Source organism: Dendrobium catenatum, unplaced genomic scaffold, assembly GCF_001605985.2.
Source record: "Dendrobium catenatum unplaced genomic scaffold, ASM160598v2 fragScaff_scaffold_243, whole genome shotgun sequence".
NCBI lineage: Eukaryota > Viridiplantae > Streptophyta > Magnoliopsida > Asparagales > Orchidaceae > Dendrobium > Dendrobium catenatum.
In genome coordinates, this window is record NW_021318705.1 from 900,483 (window position 1) to 921,427 (window position 20,945).

Sequence of the window (20,945 nt, forward strand, 5' to 3'; positions counted from 1 at the left end):
CTTCGTTTGGGGCGGCTTTCTTATTGCTTCTTAAAATATTTTTTTATTACAAAAATTAAAAATTTTGTACCAAAAAACCGCTTTAAGAAACAGTAAGAAAGCCAGGCATCCCAAACGAGGCCTTAGAGGCAAATTGGACTATTTGGACATAGTTAAATTTTCTTGATAGAGACATTCAATTCGCCTATAAATTTGCTGAAATTGAAGTTTAAATGACCATAAATACAATTATGAAATTTTCAGTTTACCTCATTATAGTATAATATTGAAGTTCAATTTTCAATATAATTTTAAAAAAATAAAAAAAAATAAAAAAAAAATAAAAAAGAAAAAAAAATTTAAATAAAAAATATTGAAGTGATACTAAATTTAATTTAAATAAATATCTTTTCCTAATTAGCCGCAAATACATTTATTTCATTTAAATGTAGTGGCCCTTGCTATTCAATATTAGTTGTGATACTTTTTATAATGAATTTTTGAATTTCAAATTGTCTGTAAATAGTCAGCCGACATTGCATACATGCTGGAATATATTAATATATAAAAGAATGAAATTAAAGAAAAATTTTTTAATTAGTTGGGCAGCTTTGTGGTGACATAATAAAAGCATAGATATTTAAATGAAGGCTATTTCATAGAATATCTAGTGGGTTTTATGTAATTTTTATGCATCATAATAAAGATATTTAAATGAAGGCCGGCTAAGCATTTGCTTGGAAAACATTTTACCTTTTTATTTATTTAAGTTATCTCAAAGCAATAAGTCGGATTAAAAATTTATTTAATTCACGAAAAAATAAAAATTACCAAGAAAAAAAATTATATAAAAAAATGGAAGTAAATATTTTTTTTTTTTTTTGACTGGAGCTTATTATTCTTCTATGTAAAAATAGCAGCACAATGCCCTAAATCTTTTTGTTTTATTCTAAGGTTGTTGTAAATGAAAGAGTCATGTTGTTTTCCCACATAATAAAAATAAAAATAATAGAGTCATATTGAGAAATTGTTAAGAGTAAGATTTCATTTGGAACAAGTTTCTTATTATTTTTTAAAATAGCCTTTTAGTATAAAAAATAAATTTTTTTACAAGAAAGATGATTTAAGAAACAGTAAGAAAGTCATCCCAAACAAAGCCTAAGTCTATGACTTTATTTGTGAAAACTTTCTTATTATTTGTTAAAGTAACTTTCTAATGCAAAGAATTCTAATTCAAGATATTTTTCTAATAAAAAATTACTTTATAAAGCAATAAAAAAGCTACCACAAACGGATACTATATTATTAAGGCTTCATTTTGGATGACTTTCTTACTGCTTCTTAAAACAGTTTTTTTGTAGAAAAAATAAAATTTTTGTGCTAGTAAGATGCTTTAAGAAACAGTAAGAAAGCTGTCTCAAACATAGGCTCCGTTTGGGACGACTTTTTTACTGCTTTTTGAAACAACTTCTTAGCATAAAAATTAAAATTTTTGTACTAGAACGCTGCTTCAAGAAGCAATAAAAAGTCACCCCAAAGGAAGTCATAATCTAAATCTAGATTTATGTGAGGATGATATAAGAATCATGCTCATAGGCTAGGGTTTATGAGATTTCAGCAAATGGGAGGGATGAGAAAATCTAGAGAGAGAACATGCTAAGGAAAAATAAACAATGTAAATAGAAACTCTTGATTTGATTAGAATAAATTTGAGTACAAAAGGTTGCCTCTCTTTTTCCTCATGTTCAAAACAGACCTCTAATTTTTATTTATAAGATTTTGAGCATTATTTAAAAGGTTACTCTGAAGTAATACACTATTAAAAATATAATCTTTGTTTAGAACATTTCGCAAATAAAATTAATGAGATGGATATATGAGGATGGATATCTCATTGGATAATTAAATAGATTCAATTTAAGATCAAATGCATACATTAGTGATATCATTGGGTTTACCTTTCGACAATCAATTTGTTGAAAAATAGCAATTTGAATGATTTTGTGATTAATTTTTAAATTTTTTGCTCAAATAATTTGATGCTTTAAAATTTATAAACAGCATCAAATCCCATCATTGATGGCATCATCTCGATTGATAAGAATGGACGGACACCAAATCCTGCCAATCATAATTTAATATCAAGTTACATTGCTAATCAAAGTCCTATATGAGATTCTGGTTGGGTACCCATAATTTACTCGGATGGGCTTTACCCACCCACGCCCACCCATGGTGATTTTCGGGATGCCAAACCCACCTATACCCAACCACTTTTCATGTGTTTTGAACGTAGTCTATCACAGATTGATGGCCTTGAGGCTTGTTGCCCTTTGCTCTGATTGCAAACTTTCAAGATGCATATCAGAATTTATCATAGTTGCAGCGTGGTTAAGTGTTGTACATTATGTAGTGAGGATTGAAGTAACATAAGATATATGGTGATTAGCAACGTAAATCGATTTATCCCCCGATGTTGAGTAACCATTGGGTATGGGTGAGTGTGAGTATAGGTACCCAATATTGTAGGGCTCTGTTGCTAATGCCTTAAGAGGCATATGCAAAGATTTGTTAGCTTAGTTTATGGATAACAAAATTAACCAATCAAAGCTCTCTTTTTTCTCTATATTAGAATATATACTTATGTTTAGATGTTAATGAAAATAGCTTCGGTCCAACAAAATTAACGCTACATTAGTGTTCTTGGTCAGCTAGCAACAGAGTTAAACCAGATAATTAATATATTAAGGGTTTTTTTTATTCTTTCTACTATTGTAGTGTGAATCAGCACAATAAGGTCGAAGCTACAGCCGTTTCCCTTTTCATTCAAATGAGTAAGTATTCTGTGGACATTCATAAATAGCCCCTTGATCATACTGCCAATGTCAATACAAAATGATACGACCGACATCTATGTCAATTATGGCTTTGTTTGGGACGGCTTTTTTATTGCTTTCTAAAACGGAGTTTTAGTACAAATTTTTTTATTTTTGTACTAAAATTCTGTTTTAGAAAGCAATAACAAAGTCATCCCAAACGAAGCCTATATCACATCATACTTTGCAGATGTATTATTTGCTGATAGAAATTAAAATATGTTTTGACGCATTTGAGAAACTTGAATTTCCATATCAACCCAACTAATTTTACGGGAGTGTGAATTTCCATATCTTTTTTCCTGTTTATTATCCCATACCATTTTCACTTGGATTGTTTATATAGTTTTTTTAGTTTTGAGTGTTAATAACTCACATAAAGTGGTGGATTATGTGAAGATGCTTCATGATAGTTTTGTATAAATAAATATACTAAAAAAATAAGTCATGCATATTTAAATTACGACTTCTTGCATATTTGAGCACAACAACATCCTCTAGATAGCCTCTAAGGCTTACACCATGCCTCATGAAAAAAAAAAAATCTCAATTCTCAATTGCACAATTTCAAACATTGGAATCAGCCCGTTCAAGGGGCCGATATCTGATTGGTTCTATCCTTGAGGCAGATGCAGTTTTCAGAGTGGATCAAACCGGCCTTGTCACCGATTCAGGGTTGAATCGGTCAAACTAGCCTATCTGGTCCAATTTTTAAAACCTTGTATAAATCTACATAAATTTAGAAGGATTTTATTCATTTTTGTTTAAACATTTCTTTATTTGTGCAGCTCATTAAAGTCTTGCTTTAAGTTTTTGTGAAAATGTTTTTTAAGCATAATATTTCTCTTTAAAAATTTACCTGATTAGGTTGTAAATTTGTAGAAATAAATGCTAAATAGATAAATATGATTAAATTTGGTGCTAATCTTATTATATATTTGTGATTTGGTGGAGCTCAATTTTCCACTCGACGGGATAAGCATAAAATTAAAAAAATTGATTCAATAAATAAATAAATATATTTCTAAATTAGTAAATTACATTTTTAGAAGTTAGTGCATCAATTTCTTTTTTATTGAAAATATTAGGCGATTTATAGAAATACCATTAATTATATACGTATTTATAAATTTAATAGATAAAATTAATATTTATTTATATATTATTTAAAATTTTAAATAACATTAAAAAGATCATTAATATATATATAATTTAGATATTAGAGTACAACATCAACATTAATCCTTTATCCCACTAAGTAGAGTCGGGTACACGAATCCTTGTTCTTCATTGTATTATCTTAAGAGTCAAATTTTCATTTAAATCTAATAAAAAAAATTATTTCTAATATTTTCTAATCAAGTTGCTTTAGGTTTACTTCTACGTCTCTTAATATATGTCAAATTTGTTGTTAGAGGAGAACTGTGGGAAGCTCTGGTTCTACTCCTGCGGATCAGATTTCAAGCACAAAAGATCACTTAATGATCACATTAGATCATTTGGAAAGGACCACGTCCATTACATTCCTTGCAGGAACTCTATAAATGGAATTTTTATTACGTCTGGTAAAAATACCTAGCATATCAAGTGTACTGAGCGTCTGTACCGAGCACTTTAATGACGTGGCGTTTTGTTATTGATTTCCGAATGCATTCGATAACCTGACGGAATCATTACTCATGTCAATTAAATCTTTCTCAATAAATGTTATTTAGAAGGCTTTTATAAAAATTGTGACTAAATCAATGACTATAAGTGTGAGTAGTTCTAGTATGCCAAACGCTCTAACCTTAGTGTAAACAAAAACTGGGCAAACATTAGCATTTGTCACAGTTCTTAAAAAGCATGGTTAAAAAAATTTTAAGTCACATTCTTTTGGGGAGAACACGAATAAAGATTACTATTGGTCATACTTCTGTAAAAAATATGGATATCAGTGACATCCATATTATTTCCCCTTTGCTCCTCTCTCGCGACGAGTCGCGACTCACAATTTCGAGTACGACTGACATTTTTCCTTTCGATCATCTCTTGCCCCCAAACGGAGATCGCTCATGGTAGGAGCATTTATTAAGGTTTTTTCTTTTGGGTTGATTATCAGTCATTAAGGCAGATATTTATGCCTTTTAAGCTCTAAGGGTCATGTTATTTGCATTCTTAATTTTTAATCTTATAGCTCCTCTTGACTTCGAATAAAAATTCTAGCTCTGTCACTGATCACATCATAACATAAGCTAAATAACTCTCACATAAAGTTTTAAAGTATGACACATTAACTTAATTCCTCTATAATTCACACACCTTTGTGTATCATCTTTATTTTTAAAAATATTAAGAAACACGATCATTCTCAACTCTTTTGGCATCTTTTTAGTCTTCAAAATCGATACGTCGTGAAAAATCATCTTGATCAGGCACGAATGTCGAGGTATATCAAAATTGGAAACTTTTGAAGTTATATTTGGGGACATCTGAACTTCAATTTTAGCAAACTTATAGTCAAATTAATTATCTCAATGAGACGAGTTAGATGACACAATAGTTGGTTTAATCCGAGTTTAATTGGGTCCAAATCAGGGGACTTAAGCAAATTTGGAAGATTCAAAGTACTAATCGAATGACCAATAAATATGGCATGTTTAAAGTCAAATCGAACAACTCAATGAGATGAATCCAATGAGTCAAGATTATTTAAGTTTGACATTACTTGGGCACATAAATGCTTGCCAAATGCTATATGATCGAGAGGATCAATATGGGTTGTCTGATGTAGCACTCTGACTTTGTCCTAGATCTTCTCTATATTTATTAGGCATGCCACTCTAAAAAATTTATAAATAGACTCACACTTCTGACACGAAGGAGAGTATGAACCATTGGATAAAAATTAGAGAGACATTTGAGGCTTCAAGGATCTAAGAGTTATACCAATGCAACATTGATGATGAATTTCCGTCGGCCACCGCCGGACCATCATCCTACTGCCAAGCATCATGGGACCACCGCCAGTCCATCGACAATCATCGAACCACTACCCATTTATCAACCATCGCCATATCACAGCCATTCTGTTGACCGCTGATGGAAAGACGTCATTTCGCCGGTCGTCGCTAGACGTCCTCCTGGTCGATGACCATCTCCGGACCAGTGTCAGTCCTCTGATCACCGTTGGACATTCTCCTAGTCGCTAACCGCCATGGTACCTTCATCGGCTTCCATCGACACACCACTCTGTACATTGTCTCCTACTGACTATCATCCCTTCGACCACCATCGCTCGCTGACTACAATTCTTTTTACATTTATTATTCGTCTACTATGGTCCCTCCAACCACCATCGTCGCGGGACAATGATCTCTCTGACCACCATCGACTGTTGACTACAGTGCCTCTGACATCCATCACCCATCGACTAAAAGCCCTCTCTCCATCGTCACTGCACACTATGGACCCTCCGAACTCAATCTTGTGTGCTGACAACTGTCCCTCCGACCACTATCGTTTATCGACTATTATCCCTCCGACCTCCATCGTCGGCCGACTACGATCCTTTCAACCTCAATAGCGAAGTGTGCCATTAATGTATATGAGCAGCATTTAGAGAAGATATGTATGTTGAGGCAGTGAATCATGCATATGCTGGCAGAGCATATTGACAGTGTAGGCGATGTTCGGGCAAGTTATAGTCAAATATTATAAGGATCCTGTGAGCTGACGGTAGGTATGAGGATTGGATCTGTGGGATTGATGGTGGTTAGTTTGGTACATGTAGGATTGGATAATGGTTTGCATTGGAGTAAGCTATCACTTGTGAGATAGAGTTGGCGTGGATGAATTGAGACAAGAAGAATGAATTCTAAAGTTGGGTAATTTGAATGCCCAGGAAATTGTTGGTTGTTCCAAGGTGCTTCATGGCAAAAAGATAATGACGTTGGTTTATGATATGAGAGAAGAAGTCAGCATCATTCGCGGTTAGTAGTATGTCGTCTACATATTGTTAAAATTCTTTTTTTTGGAATCGATCACTTGCACGGTCTTATCACTTGCACTTTGTGGGTTGATCCACCTTGTATGCACGACGCATTGTTGTGTCTAATGAAGAGTCACCTCGCGTATCCTACCGCAATTCATCGTCGGCTTTGGAAATTTATTTCTTTCGCGTATCATCATTTGTTTTTAAAACGTGTGATCGGGTCGACGATGGTTTGACATATATTTTGTGTGTATTTGAGCCTCTATCGTGTAAAGTTGTCTTGTGCATTAGATCTTTTGATCGGGACATGTTTTTACAAAATGAATCGCACGAGTATGTTCGGATCATGGAGACCTTTCAGATAAGCCCATTCATGTTCGAATCAGTTATCATTCAATGCGTGCCAAGAAGAGAAAATAGGAGATTATTATCATCCTCAACATTAATTAGTATTATTATTATAGATATAGAATAATAATAATAATAAAAGAAGAAGATTTTTTTTTGTTATTTTAAAATTAAATAAACATATTATATTATATTATATTAAAATTAAAATATACAATTAATAAATATATATATAAATATTAAGTAAATATAAATAACAACCTATTCAAATTGAATGCAATTGAGCCGAATCAAATTTAAATCTGAACCAATTCAGTTCAATTGGTTAAAGGATTAGTCGACTTAACTTTCTAACGGAATTGAATCATTCCCTAAATCAGAGAATCAATCAGATGGCTCCCAATCACTCAAGATCTGCAAGCTAGCTCTGTCGTTTCTACAAATCTTGGATTTTCTGAAATCTGCTGTCGTCGAGGCCATCAGTTTTCACGTAATTGGGCTATACGAATTGAAGAGCAGGGCCTCTGGCAGAGTCGAATTCCTCCTGCTCGCGTGCATCCAAAAGAGAGCAAAAAGACCTGTTTTGGAGGTCGAAAATTGAAGCCCTAATCCCCATGGACCCATTAGCGCAAGCAGCCCAGCCCAAGACTCCAAGCTTCCACTCCCTCACAAGCAGGATGCGCAGCACTCCTCTTCTCTCAACGCCGATCGACCGGCCATCCCGCACCGACCTCCAACCGATCGTACCAGCTCACGCCAGCATGCTATTTTTCTATTATATTATAATTTAGGGTTTTATATTCATTAAATAAAACATTATCTCTCACATTATTAATTGTGGTTATCACTTTATGTTTAAAGATTTTTTTTTTTTTTTTGTAATCAAAAGGCACTTGCACAAATATATTATGACATAATGTTGGATGCATTATCAAAATTGAATTAATTTACATAATTTTACAAGTGCTAAGAGCATGTTATTTCAATTAATAAAAGATAGTACATGTGAGTTATATATATATATATATATATATATATATATATATACATTACATTTATACATGCATATTTATTTGTTATTCATTTTATTGTAAGAAGAGAGTTAAAGTAGAATGTACCTAAGATGCTTTTAAATGAAGATTCAATGTAGAATATACTTAGGTGCATATGCATATGCAAAGAGTCAAATGTAAATATAAGGTGTGAAGAGTTATAAAGATTTAAAAGTATTTACTTATATACACGTATAGGGTTCCAAAAGATAATTCTCTCTCTTTTGGAGGGTATCCCTTTTTGGATTATTTAAGAAAACCTAGAGCTAAAAGAAGTAAGTAAATGCATTATATGTACATGTTTCATAGGTGTAAAAACTCAAGCATGTTGTGGTGGAGTTTGGTCATATTACTTTTCTATAGACCCTAGGTTGTAGATATATTCTCAAATGAATGAATAAAAGATTTTTATTTATGTATTTATTTCATGTACATCATATATAATGCTAGGTAGATTCATTTGTATATTTTATATAATTTTGATTACACTCTATGAATTAATGTCCTTGACTCCTTAGGATTAAAGCATTCCTATCCTGCATATATAAGGCGATTGGCTGTGTTTAGGATGTTAGCTAGCAGCTCACTCTTAAAAAGTATAAGCCTAGATTATACACCCCTCAATATATCTTCTTTAGTTGTTTAATAAATTCTAAGTTTGTAGTTCCTTATTTAATATTAAATTAATATTTAATCTTTTAAACTCAAAATTTTAATCAAGATTTTAAACATTTAAAAAAGATATAATCCTCACTAAAAATAAAGTGAAGATATTATCATCCTTGGAATAGAACCTAGAAACCCTCTATGTGCACCAAACTAAGAAGAAAATACTATAACATACATACTCAAGAGTGTTCTTAGGCTGAGGTCTGAGAAGTAATTAACCACGGGGGCTTATGTATATAGAAAACTAACACCCACATTAAATAATCTTCATGTAAGTTGAGGTATCAAATGGGAGAAATCTTGTGATTATAGAGTTATATATATTATTATCTATCGAGATGTAGGTGAAAACAATCATTCTGTATACAGTAATTTTCTATATCCATGTGTTAATGCTTATTACATTTTGTATATATAGGTAAACTATTGATGTAACTTTACACGTGTATGTGTGCGATACATTGAGGTTGTTATGAGCTAATGGTTAGGATTCAATCCTTTTGGTAGAGGCTGTCAGGTTTAGATGTACGTTCGGTATCAATAACTTTTTTTATTATAATCTCATCAAATAATATAAACATTTTGTCATGAGGGTTTGTTTGGGACGACTATAACTTTTTATAAACATAATTATAAAATTACTGTGAGGATGATATATACGTAAATCTCCCTAAATTTTATATAAAGATATTCTAATAACGTATTTTTTAAATAATAAATAAATCCTGATCTCTTCATTGAGACCCCATATTTTGACTTGAAAACTCCTCCACGTCAAGTCTCCTACAGAGCAAACTTAGCCCACAAAAGAACAAAATTTAAAAAGTAAATGATGTCTGCCTCTCCTATATCTTCCAACTAATCAGAGAAAGATAGCGAACTTCGAGCTGCTATTCTTCTCTCCCTCTCTACGACGTCTTCTTCATCCAAATCCCTCAACTTCGTCTCAAAGCAATCGTATAGTCATTTCAAATCCAAATGGAAATAATAATTGAAAGATAGATACGTAGTTAAGTTGGAGATATTCACAGGAACACAAACGATATTTTCAGCAATTTTATTCCTTGAACAGTCTGAATTCTTTCCTGTAAATGGAATACTTTATCATTGTAGGCAATTACATTTATATTATTCTATATTCATAAAAAGTCTATTTGAGAAAAAAATATTCTGTGCGGACACCGAATGTTGTTCATAGACCAATCAAAATGCACCACATCACTCTTTTACTGTACCGCAGCTCGGTACTACTCGGCACCGCGGCTCGGTACCGAGCCTCAGAATCGCTCGGTATCGCGACATCCGTAGTCAAATAAAAATTCTGATTGTATTCTAAAAAATAAAATAATAAGAAAGTTGTCATAAATTGAATGAAAAACTAAAAAAAAAAAAAAAAAAAATCTTTAATAGGTTTTAAATGCCAAAACCTAATAATTGAATTGATGATTTCAAATTTCCCAATCTTGATTTTTTTGAGAGAAGGTAGGTCTCCACGAAAGTGAAAGGTCATGGCTTCCAGAACTTGGCAAATTTCTTCTCAGCTTAGCTATACCATTCAATCGAAGCCGGCAGAATATTACAGACTCCATAACTGCAAAGCCCGGATCTGTATTTCTTCTCTTTCACATATATGAATGCCGTCAATACAAAGTTATGCGAAGTGTCACAACACGTATTGTGAAGATGACAACTTTGGCTGTTCCATTTTGAATGTATCAGAGCATTTATAATGTATAAAAAAACATTAAAAAATTAGAAAGCTTGTGGCCAAAATACAAGCAAGGGGACAAATTTTAGCTTTTAATGTGAATAAATTATTATTTCATACGTCAAACAAAGCCTGCTTACATTAAATGCAAGAGAAATTGAAGGATGTTAGGCTCAACTGCTAAGCCGATTCTTATAAAGATAGAAAAGTGTTTGATTGATTGAATCACAAGCAATATTGTCGTCTTCAAGCTTCGTATTTCATGTTTTCAACTTTATTTTAAGCACCATAATCATTTATTAAGTACTATAAAAAGAAAAGCAAATTAGATGGATGATAAATTGGAATTTGGATGTGTTGGAGGTAGGGCTGCAGATGAATCGAGCCGAGCAGAGTATGTGAACTATTTTATTTTTAGCTTGTTCAAGCTTGGTTAGAGCTCGATTTGAACTTTTTTATTTGTCTTCAAGTTTGATTTGTTTAAAAGAATAGATGTTCATGTTTGGATTTCGTTTGCTTCATATTCAATTCGTTAATATTTATCGAGCTTTAAAGTAACAAGCCTAATTATTAAGCCTACTAACAAACAATCACCTAGAGCCCGTTCGCAAACATATATAAAGGAGTGTTTTTGATCTACCAGATGAGTCTATTCACGAATAAACGAGCTCATAAAATATTTTTTTCTTATAAACAAACATTTTCATAAACACTTCAAACAAAAAAAAATTACAAACATGAATAAATACCTCTTGTTTATAAACAAATTCATAATATTGAAGTAGTATAGCATCAAAATTTAAATAATTTTTTAGATAATAAGAATAATTTATTATAATAAAACTAAAAATTATGTGAAATTATAAAAAATAAAAATATAATTAAGATTCCTAATGAGCTTCTTATCGAGCATGTTCACGAGTTTTAATTGACATTGTTTATGAACATAAACGAGCAGAACACATAACTGTTTAAGTTTATCTTAAAATTATCTCTTCAAAGGATAACCTATACATGACACCTTCCTATTTCATCTCATAATTGAACTCAATATCTTATAATCTCTTTTGACATTTAATAAAATCTAATTTAAGGTTTCATTTTGGACATTTTTTTACTGCTTTCTAAAATTGTTTTTTAGTACAAAAATTTTGTAAAAAAAAAACTATTTTAGGAAGCATTAAAAGGTAGTCCAAAACGAAACCTAAAACACATATACCTCTTACTTTAAAATAGTAAGAAAGAAATGATATATAGATTACTTTAGATAAAAGGCTTAGTTGAGAAATATAATTTGCTAATCATCACAAATATGTTATATGAAAAATATAGAGAGAAAGTTTGCTAATCACCACAAAATATGTTAATCATTCAAAACTTTTCACATCAATTTGTTGTGGGGAGCAAACCCGAAGAAGCATCACAAACAAAACTCTTCAGATCTAGAACACAGAAACAGTGACCACACTGCTAAGACTCAAAAATATTCATTCATATATCTCTTCTTACAATCATTTTCTTATACTAATAAAATAGAGAAACATAAAAAAGTTTTAGAAACAGCTAACAAACTAAAATAGTTATGCCTAAATAACATTATTACTAAATTAAACACAATGAGATCTCTAAAAGTAACAAACTAAGAAATTGCCATTATGGGCCAACTTAAGAAAATATTTAAAACAGGAAAACAAAATATGAATGAAACAATAAAGAGAGAGAGAAAGATGAAATGAGAGTGTTTGGGATCGGAGGAGCCGTTATTACGTCCTCCGATCGGATGCAGAGGAACATCCGGTCCTAGGCAAAAAAACGCCTATACCGACACCTCGGTATAGATGTTTTTTTGCCTAGGACCAAATGTTTGTTGCATCCGGTCAACCGAACCAAATAAAAGCACGTTTGGGAGAGAAGCTAAAGAGAGGATGTGAGACTACGAAATTAATCCAAGAAATCTAACAATTGTTGTTGATGGAATGCGCTTTATTAAGGTTAATTGGGGTATCAATGTGAGTAATTACGTAATTAATCAATATTTAAATCTATAAATATAATACTTAATTTAAATGTGCTAGTAATCATTTCAACATGAATGACATCTTTTTGGCTCATATCATTTGGTAATAAAATAATGGAAAAATTGAATAGCTATTAAAAATATTTTTATAAAAAAAATAAATAGTTTTTAAACAAATTTCCACTAAGGGCAATTTAGTTGTAGGAACACAAGAATTTTAAAAAAATTAGACTTAAATTTGAAATAAAATAAATATAATATAAAATTTTAGTCGACTTGAAATACATCTATTTTTTGTGTTAGAAATCCTCCAATCGAACTAGTTCAATACACCAAAAATTCATTGTAATTATCGTCATCCACCGCTGCCACTCGCCAACAATCGACCACTACATGATGGCAACTGCCGTCGCAAACCTCTGCTCGCCACCATCATTGACGCTGGCCACTCCACCAATATCACTTACCTTATTTTTATTTTATACTACATTCATTTTATTTCAAATCAAATAAAAAAAAAATCTAATATATTTATGATCATCTAAATATAAAATAACTTAAAAATATTCAGTTTTCACTGAAAAAAAAAAAAAAAATATAATGCATACTAAATGATCTGTAGAGATTTTCGACATCCGCACGAAATAATTTATTCATTTTAAAGAGAGTTATAAGAAAAGAATTTAAGTGATTTATACCTGAATTGTTTTAAGGAAAAGCGAACGGCTGTGATGCAATCAGAAATTCAATGGAAAACAACAACAGGCAATAAATGAGCCACGCTGTCTCCGCAGCACAGCATTTAATGCTGATCAGAGATTTTACATCAATCCGCTGCTCTCACAAGTCATGGCTCTCCTTTCGTGGCCTGAAGCCCACCCCTATGCAATACTTCCTAAAGTCCTAACCCATCCCATCTCGTACGAGATTCATCCCTCCTGCATTCCCACACATATCTGTTCAAAAATCTCTACAAAATCTATCATCAAATTATCAAATAAGGAGAAGTAACTTTCCATATATAACAATCATACATATTTAAATTTAAATAATTATTTTTTAATTTTTAATTATTACTTAACACCATATACCCTTCAGTAATATATCATACCCTTCATCAAATTATTGCATGTCACAGATATAAAAAAGAAATGGCAAATGCCACAATATTCTGCCTTAGGCTTTATTTAGGAAGATTTTTTTATTATTTTTTAAAACTAAATTTTAATTTTTTTATTAAAATTTTATTTTAAGAAAAAATAATAAAGATATCCAAAATAAAACATTAATCTCCTCCCTTAAAAGAAGGATGATAATATGACTTGTAAGATAGTACAATAATGATATTAAGAGAATCATTTTGCGTAAACACCTAATGTAATTCATCATTTAGCAACTAATTAAAATGCATCACTTTAGCAATACCGAGAAAGGAGTGATATGACGCGTTCTAGATGATCTCCAAATAGCATTTCGCATTCCCACATAATTAGGGATGCAAGCAAACCAAACGTTCGACGAGCTACTCGCTGTTCGGTTCGATTAAAGCTCGTTTATGATCGTTTAATTAACTAAACAAACAAACTTGAACAATATTTTAAATACTCGATTCTTAAATAAACAAACTTGAACACTAATGCGTTCGGCTCATTTATGTTCGCGAACAACATCATTTGAAGTTCATGAACAAGCTCGACATTAAGCTCGAAAAAAAGCTCGATTCGTGTTCGATTTTGAACTCATGAATAGGCTCGATAAAAATAATTAATATTTGACTATATAATTAAAAACAATATAAATAATCTTTGCCTTTGTTACATAGACAATTGTTTTTATTATAAATATGTTTTTTCATAGATATGTTCATGAACATGTTTGTTTGATAGTTAAAAAAAATTTGTTAAATATTTTCACGAACAAGCTCGATAAGCACTAAACGAACGAACATGAACCGAACATGAACACTCATTAATTTAAATGAACCGAACATGAACAACAAACAATAAAGCTCGAACAAACATGAACCAAACTTGAACAAGCTGATATTAAATGAACACAAACATGAACACTCACATACTCAACTCGGTTCGTTTGCAGCCCTACACAGAATAATTTCAGTGAGATTAAGGCCTCATTTAAGATGACTTAATTTCTCTTTTTCAATTTCAAAACAACATAAATTTTTTTGGATATTCTTTGTATGCGCTACTTTTACAGAATTTTTTTAAAGGTTTCTAATATTAATTTCTCCGTTAAAAAATTTAATTCTCTCAAATAAATTATCTTTTAGAAAATGTAAAAAATAACCAAACGAAGCCCAAGGACCCTATTCATAAAATGATAATGGGAGATTATTTTTTATTTTGTTTTGATATTTTTAGATATATATAATATAATATTTAAATGACAAATATGTGAAGTGAATGCTATGTATATAAATCCCTCCAAAGAGAAAAACAAAATTAAGAAAATGTAACAATAATAACCATACATCATGTGCACAACAAGATAAACAGTTTTAAAGAGTATATGACAAATGAGCTCTCTTCTGCCTTAACGGTCCTTAGAACAGAAAAGAAAGATTAGGTTAAGTCAATACCCGAACCACCACCATTGCTCGGTGCTGAGGATTTCATAAACCGCCACCCGTTCTCGGCCGGCGGCAGCATCATCATCACAAAGCAAAGGTTTCTCCCCCAAGCGCGCGGTTCGTTCTTGACTCAACCCGCCCTCACCTGACATTCTTCCTTTCAGTTCTCGCACTGCAGAGCCGCCTTAATCTTCTGCACGGTACAAGATATCAAATTGTTGACCGTCTCCACCGACTCCACCGTCAGCTTCGCCATCGGCAGACTATTCACCAATATCTGAAAAGCGACCGTGAGCAACGACCCACCACCAATCTTCCCTTCCCCACCCGCCGCCACTGGCCCATCCGGCATCACCGCAAACCCAGACGGCAGCAGCGCCACGTACGCCGAATCCCCGCCGTTCATCACCAAATGCATCGCCGGCACATCGACCGGCGCGTACACAACCATCGACCCCGACGCGTCCGTGCACGTCTCCTGCAGTATCAACATACTACTCTGGTTCGCGCTCACCGCCTGCACAATTCGTCGAAGAACGCGTAAAGTTCAAAGTTTTTATGAATTAAGATGTGCGTATATGTATATATGCTTACACTGGCGCGGAGCAAGGAGACGGCGTTGCCTTCATCCTGGCCTTTTGCAATATGAGCCATCTCTTGCATTGGTCCGCCATTGGAGAGAATGTCCCACTGGCTACGGAGGGTCTCATTGCGGAGAAAGTCGAAGAGGCGGTGCGGGGAGACGGGGAGCCAGACGGAAGTGGCGGCTGAGAGAACGACACCGGGCGGTTCGCCGGGATCCTCCATGCTCTGCCTGGTCATCATCCTGACGTCCTCACCTATACTTCCCATGTTCGCCAGGTGGCTCCACTTTCGCGCTGACGAAGCACAAACCCCAGCGCAGAAGTTGTCTGTCATTCTTTGCGCTAATTTTAGCATACTCCGTCTCCCCGCCGGCATTATCCCTGCTTCACGGCCATTTCATATGTTCACACACCAATCAACTAAACAGAATAGAGTAATTGTTAACCATGTTCATACCAGCGTGGTCGCGGTTAGGGACGGAGGAGGACATAAGGATGGCAAGGCATTCGCACTGGCGCTGCAGTGTGGCAACCCATCGCTGCGCCCCAAGCGCCATGCCGGAGCGCAGCAGCGGCCGGTAAAGCTGATGCGCCGCCGTTTCGTCGTACTCAGCGTGCTCCACCCACGTAACCTGAACAAACAACGAGAACCAGATCACCATTATGGAACACGGTAAGCATAACATGTCTCCGGTGGCACACACTACCGACACAAGAAGACAAATCATAGCACATGGTTCACGGTTGAAGAAATCAAGATCCGGCCAAGCTTTGACTATTGGGCCTCTTCGAGATGCGAGACCGGAAAAGTACCACTCCTTTTGAAAAGTTGAATAGGAAATAATAAGTAATTAATATTTTAGCGAGGAATCTAATGTTCAAGTACCATGGAAGAATGGAATAGAAACAAGAAAGCTTCTTCATTTAGAAGAAGCAAATTATTCAAACGCATCTACGCAGGAGTTCGAGAACGAGGAAAGTGGGAGGAAGATTAACAAAGTAAATAAAAGTAGAAAGAGACAAGCGAACCCGAATGCAAAGGCGCAGCCTCGGTTTCAGGCTTTAGTTAAGGTTCTTATAAACAAGTTTAATAATTAATAATACACAGCAAAACGCTTTGGTAAAAGACTAAGATATTGTAGTCAGCCTTGACTTACAGTCTCTCATGAATCCATATAATATTTACAAGTCAACTGTACCTTTAAGTAACCATTGGGCATGTCTTGCACAACGCAGCCAGAAGGAAGCCTGCGGCATTTAGCGCTAATGCCAGTGGCCGAACTGTGAGTATCTCGGAGGTCATCAATGGAGACATCGACGACCGCCCAAGCACCATCGGCGAGCTGCTTGCAGAATCTGAGGAAGTTTACTTCCCGGATTGGAACGAGGGGAGAGAGAACCTGTTGCTCAGCGTGCATCTATGAATTATAAAAATAATTAGTTCAGTAGTAAACATCTATGATCATGAATTAGATTACAGGAAATGCTTACTAGTTGAAGTGCTCCGTTTCTTGAACCGCCTACTCCAGTAGAGATTATGTCAGTTGTGATTGTTCTTGCAATCATGCCAGGGAACATTTCCGCCCAACGGACCTAACGGTGACATTTGAAAGTAAGGAAAACAGTAATACTTTAAACAACATATAGTGTTAAATACTTGTACTTCATTGGGAAAATATGAACCATAAAATTATTATCTTATTATATAACAAAGCTTTACGATTATATTTAAAAAAATAATTAAGTAATTTAGGCCATAATAAACATGTTTATTTTTAAATATATATGTTTTTTAGTTATTATATCAATTAGATCATAAAAAGGATAGGAAATACAAAAGAGGGAGTAAAAAAATTGCAGTACTTCTAAACGTTAAGAGTTCTTCCTAAATTACATGAATATATTGTTATCATTTAAATATTTATTATATTAGAAAATATTTGTAAACATAATTCGATAAAAACATTTTGCATTTAAATAAAAAAATCAAATTTTAACATATGATCTCATCATCGAGTATTTATTAATCCAGAAGAGAACTTCTATTATTCAGTATTTAGTTAATGTAGATCGATTGGTTAACGGTCATCTCAGCATCAGAAGTATTTGAGTTCAAGGATTGGGGAGTGCAGGATTGGTGGATTAGAAAACCAGTGTGATTAGTGCTTTAATCTTCTACTTCTTAAATAAAAAAAAAAGCGAACTTGATGAATGGAACCAAAAACCTAATCACATACCGCATCCATGAGAGTTTCAACAAGCACAAGGCTGTTGATGATAACCATGGCGGTCTCCCTCGTGGCCTCCGAAACCAAACCAACCTCCTTCATACCAATACAGCGAGGGAACAAATGCTCATAATGTTCATAGTTCAAAGCCTCTTTACCATTTTCTTGGGCAGGAATCCATAGTGGCTCCCCCATCTCAGCCATCTTCAGAAGCTCATCCATGGCAGACAAAGCCAACTCTAAGAACATAGATCTCTCCATTGACCTATCAACAGAAGGTATCGAGGTCCTCGCGGGAGGAGTAATGACCGTCCCTAATGGGCTTGATGCTCCAGCAACGAAATCCGACACAGATGAAAAGGTGGGAGGAACCGATCCGAAAGCACCGTAGCCATTGCCTCCAACGGCAAGCTCGAGAGATGAGTTTGGCACTGGAGTTGAGATCGAATTCACTAGAGAAGAGATAGGCCGCCCAATAAATTTACCGGCGAGAGTGCAGACACGATCGAGCTCATCTTTTAGCCTTGCATTCTCAATTCTCAGGTGCTGCTCTTCAAGTGAGACTTCACCGAGGACCGCCGGCCCGCCACAGGTCCCGCAGATAGGATTCCTAATAGCATCCCTGATTGTTATGCTTTCAGCTCTCAACTTATCGTTTTCCTGCCTTAAGATTGTGTTCTCATGGCGCTCCATTTGAGTCTTCAGTTTTTCCCAGATTTTGTAGAAAATTTCAGAAACACGATAACATTAAAAAAGAGATTTTTTTTTTTTTTTTTCGGGCGGATACCTTCATTTGAGTTCGGCGATTTTGAAACCAGAATTTGACCTGGCGAGTCTCCAGACCGAGCCGCTTGCTCAGTTCCAATCGTTGCTTCTCATCTGGGTGAGGGCACTCCTTGAAGAGACTGCGAGAGATAAACGCCTTCATCGGTTTAGGCGAAGAAATAAAAATAAATCACAAGCAATTAAGGATAAATCTCTTACGCTTCCAGCTCTTGAATTTGATTCGGAGTGTGACGATGGTAACGCTTCTTCTTGCGAGGGTTCTCATCCATATCGTCGCCGGATCCTCCTTCCAAGTTGTCGCTTCCTGACCTACTCTCGTTTTCATCTTCTTTGTTCCGGCAGAGAACGTCAAGCTCACCAACACTTCCTACTCCTCCCCCGCTGACGGAGGCGAGCCGGCTAAAGTCTCCCTGACCCTCCAGATTAGATTGCTTTGAAGGAAACCCACAAGAAATTAGTAAAAGGAAATTTAAAAGAGAAAGTTTCTGAACTGAAGGAAATTAAAAAACTGTAACGGCATAAGTGATTGCTCACAAGACCGAGGGAGAGGCCGGTTGAGCCAAACATAGGCTTAGGAACACCAGAATTTGAGACGAGGCGGGGCTGAGAAACCATGGCGGAACTTCCATACGGCAAATCGGAAACCAGCCTGCCACCACCTGAGTCGCCGTCGAACAAGCCACCAAAACTCATTTTTAGCCTTCTATTCTTTGCAAAATCTAATCTTTTTTCCTGTGCTCTAACTACTCAGATCTAAGAACTCCTCAGCTCATTTACTAACCTTCACTAAATTTAACAAATTCGCAGAAAAGAGAACGATGATATAGATACAAAAGATGTATTAAAGGAAAAGGAGTAGTGATTTGAAACTAGGGAGAAAATGGAGAAGCGAGATGAGGCAAAAGCATTAAAAATAGGTTATGAACCAATGCCCACAGCTCCTTCTCACACGCTGTTTACAGGGCAGAAAGAAAGAGAAAGAAGCCAAGCAGAACGCTAGTGCCTCCGTCTCTCCCCCTCTCCCTCTCCCTCTCCGCCTACTTCGCCTTCACAGAACCCCTTTTTTCAACCCACTCCGGCCGCCTACAATAAACAGAAAACAGGGCACTTGCAAATTGAAAAAGCTCCTCTACACGTCGCCTCCGGCTTCCATTCTACTCGAACTGTCACCAAGAAGAAATGAAAATGGAAACACAAATAGTGAAGTTCCCGCACCTCTAAGAGGAAAAAGAAAAGAGAAAAACAAAAGCACATGTGAAGTGCCCGAGCCCTCCAAAATTATATGTGAACCATATCCTCAAAGCGAGGAGCAGCGTAAACCAGTAGCTAAGGCCAAGGTGGGCTGGTTGACCCTTCACTTTTCTTCTCTCAAACCATTAAAAAAGCCCAATTTTTTATAACCCCACCTACGCCTCTATTACCGCACTACCTTCTTTTTCCTTTGTTTTATTTCCTACTCAGTTCTAACCCTCAATTACAGAGCAATTAAGACGTGTCATATCACTAATTATTTATGTATTATTATTATATATCGCTGTGATAGAGTAATAATAAGGCCTTCAAATGATAATAATCTCTCCAATTACAATCGGAAAAAGACACAGGAGAGATCAGAGTGGGGCAATGCCCTCCTCGAAAGGCGTCGCTGAAGCAATGCGGAAGAAGATCGAAGGAGAAAAAAAAAGTCAAAGAAAGTGGTGGAGAAAGCTGACTTCCAATGACTCAAGCAGAAGTTTTCTCTAACCAGGTCAAAACTGACGCCTTTTCTTCTGAAAATTGCTCGAGACTTAATCAAGTCAGTTTTCTGACCAGGTCCGGCAACCGGTCGCCGCTGCTGTGTCACTATTCTCCGGCGACCTCTTCTCTTCTACTTGAAAAGACAGCAAATCGGTGATGTTATAGCAGAAAAATAGCTACCCCGACAAAATTTTGTATTGACAAAATACGGATACGGACAATTTTTGACGATTTATAACCGTCTGATCGGGATTGGACGTCTCCTTGGCGGGTTGGTTCACTGGGGCGGACCGCGCAGGGGCCAATTAGGGAAAATGATAGCTGTGTAATTAAATTCGGGGACAGTGTGCTTTTATGACGTAATAAATATGAAGATGCTAATGGCGCGAGCGGAGGAG

The 20,945-nt window shown here is 35.0% G+C and overlaps 1 protein-coding gene across 1 annotated transcript; it reads right to left on the reverse strand.

Moving 5' to 3' along the window:
- Positions 1 to 15,037: 15,037 nt before the first annotated feature.
- On the reverse strand, positions 15,038 to 20,181 carry LOC110094696 (homeobox-leucine zipper protein ROC5-like). The gene is made up of 9 exons (XM_020819989.2): positions 19,345 to 20,181; positions 19,009 to 19,241; positions 18,812 to 18,929; positions 18,034 to 18,723; positions 17,288 to 17,389; positions 16,996 to 17,214; positions 16,254 to 16,428; positions 15,807 to 16,177; positions 15,038 to 15,729 (listed from the first exon to the last, which is right to left on the reverse strand). Exons 1-9 carry the CDS (start codon positions 19,501 to 19,503, stop codon positions 15,373 to 15,375), a joined length of 2,424 nt encoding a protein of 807 aa, XP_020675648.1. The 5' UTR covers positions 19,504 to 20,181; the 3' UTR covers positions 15,038 to 15,372.
- Between the last annotated feature and the right edge of the window lie 764 nt (positions 20,182 to 20,945).